Source organism: Pteropus vampyrus, unplaced genomic scaffold (assembly GCF_000151845.1).
Source record: "Pteropus vampyrus isolate Shadow unplaced genomic scaffold, Pvam_2.0 Scaffold187, whole genome shotgun sequence".
Taxonomy (NCBI): domain Eukaryota; kingdom Metazoa; phylum Chordata; class Mammalia; order Chiroptera; family Pteropodidae; genus Pteropus; species Pteropus vampyrus.
This window is the reverse complement of record NW_011888968.1, coordinates 286,991-288,748: the sequence shown is the minus strand read 5'-3', so window position 1 is coordinate 288,748 and position 1,758 is coordinate 286,991. Positions and strand designations below refer to the sequence as shown.

General features: G+C 68.5%; 1 protein-coding gene across 1 annotated transcript in view; it reads right to left on the bottom strand.

The window, feature by feature from the left end:
- CARS (cysteinyl-tRNA synthetase) overlaps positions 1–1,758 on the bottom strand; it is a 45,642-nt gene that overhangs the window by 20,810 nt on the left and 23,074 nt on the right. Inside the window, exons 6-7 of the mRNA XM_023537359.1 lie at positions 817–957; positions 601–689 (exon numbers count right to left, since the gene is read on the bottom strand). Coding sequence (XP_023393127.1) covers positions 601–689; positions 817–957 — 230 coding nt within the window. The remainder of the gene's footprint in view (positions 1–600; positions 690–816; positions 958–1,758) is intronic.

Genomic DNA, 1,758 nt, shown 5'->3' with positions numbered 1-1,758 from the left:
AGGCAGAACCGCGCCGAAGACGCCATCGGGTGAGAGGAGAGAGACGAACGGGCCCTCTGCGAATGAGACACCGACGCGGAGTCCACGCGCCCAACGAGAGAACTAGCGGGTGCAAAGACAGGACCGAAGAAGTCGCCCGAGATGCAGCAGAGGCAGGAAGGGCGCCGCGCAAGGCAGGGACGAGACACAGGATAGAAAGAGAAGACGCGACCTCCAGCTAATGGGAACCCGGGCGGAGAGGAGAGGGGACAGAGGACACGTGACACCGGACAACGCGTCTGAGACTTTTCCCTCTAAGGGGGCAGTTAGGGAGGGCCCTCGGCCAGCACGCGGATGACCTCGTAAGGAGGAGGCCAGAACTCAAACCGTGCTCAGTGCCAAACGTGGAGGGACAGGGAGAGGGCGGCCGTCTGCCAGCCAGATCCTCCCACACGGCCCCCGGCACCGCGCTCAGGCCTCTGGACTCCAGAGCCGTGAGCCGACACCCTCTGCTGCCCCGGGCACTCGCGGCCCTGCTCCCGGGCCCCGACCGAGACGGGCGACCGCTCTCCTGGGGGACTGTCCGGGAAGGCCGTGTGGCCTGAGGGGGCCTGGGCTCACCCGTAGCCGTTGTCCACGATCTTCTGGACGAAGCTCACGATCTCTGGCACGTACTCGCTGACCCGGGTTAAGACGTCCGGAGGAAGGACCTGCGGGCGACAGCAGCAAGGCCTGGGCCCTCCCCCCGCGAACATCAGCCTGGGGCGCACGCTCCAGGACAGCGGCCCCTCGCGCCCCCGCGGCCCGGAAGCACGGGCGGGCGGCCGTGACACTCACGTTCAGGGCTGCCATGTCTCTGTGGAATTCGCCTTCCCAGAACTGGGGCAGTTTGGAGAAAATGGAGTTGTCGGTCACCTCGCTGCCCAGCGTGGCGTCCAGCCACTCGGACAGCAAGTCCTTCGCTTCCTCCAGCAACACCTGCAGGAGAGAAACGGAGCCTCCCTCGCGCCCCGCTCTACCGGATCCCGGCGGCGGGGCGCTCTGCTCCACCCAGGCCTCGCGCTCAGAGGCGCGCTGAGCACGGCCCGGGTCCGAGACGAGCGGCCCTCTCCGGGAGCCCCCACGCTCCCATGTGTGGCTCAGCACGGGGACCCACGTGGGCTCGAAAGTGGCAGACTCGGTGGCGCGGTGTGTCTGGAGCCCCGACCGCCACATGCGGAGCAGCATGGCGGGTGGAGTGGGCAGGGGTGCCCGCGGGGTGCTCGCCCGCAGCTGCACGCCTGAGCGCTTAGAACTCACGACAGGAGGTGGCAGGCGGTTGGGAGACGGGCAGAGCCCCCGCCCTGGAGGGAGGCCTCGAGGCCCACCAAGCCCTGGTGGTCAGGCGTCACCCACTGAAGAGGCCGGCCCCACGTCCCGCCCCACGACGGAACGACGTCTGTAAAGGCTGTGTCCCATCACCGTGGCACTCGCACTGGGTGGCAGAAACGTCTGCCTGTGACATGTCCAAGCCCCCCGGGGCGGGGAACCCGCTGCTCTGCCTTGGAGGAATCTAGTGCTCTCGGCAGATGAACCGCAGTGGTGACATGGATGCGGGGACTGGCAGGCAGCCCGCGGTCCGCGAGTGGGGGGAGGGGTGCAGGAAAAGCAACCATGGAGGAAGGGGTGGGGACACGGGTGGGGCGGCGTGGGTAGGGACACACAGTGGGGCGGCGTGGGTGCGGACGCACAGTGGGGCGGCGTGGGTGCGGACGGACGCACAGTGGGGAGGCGTGGGTG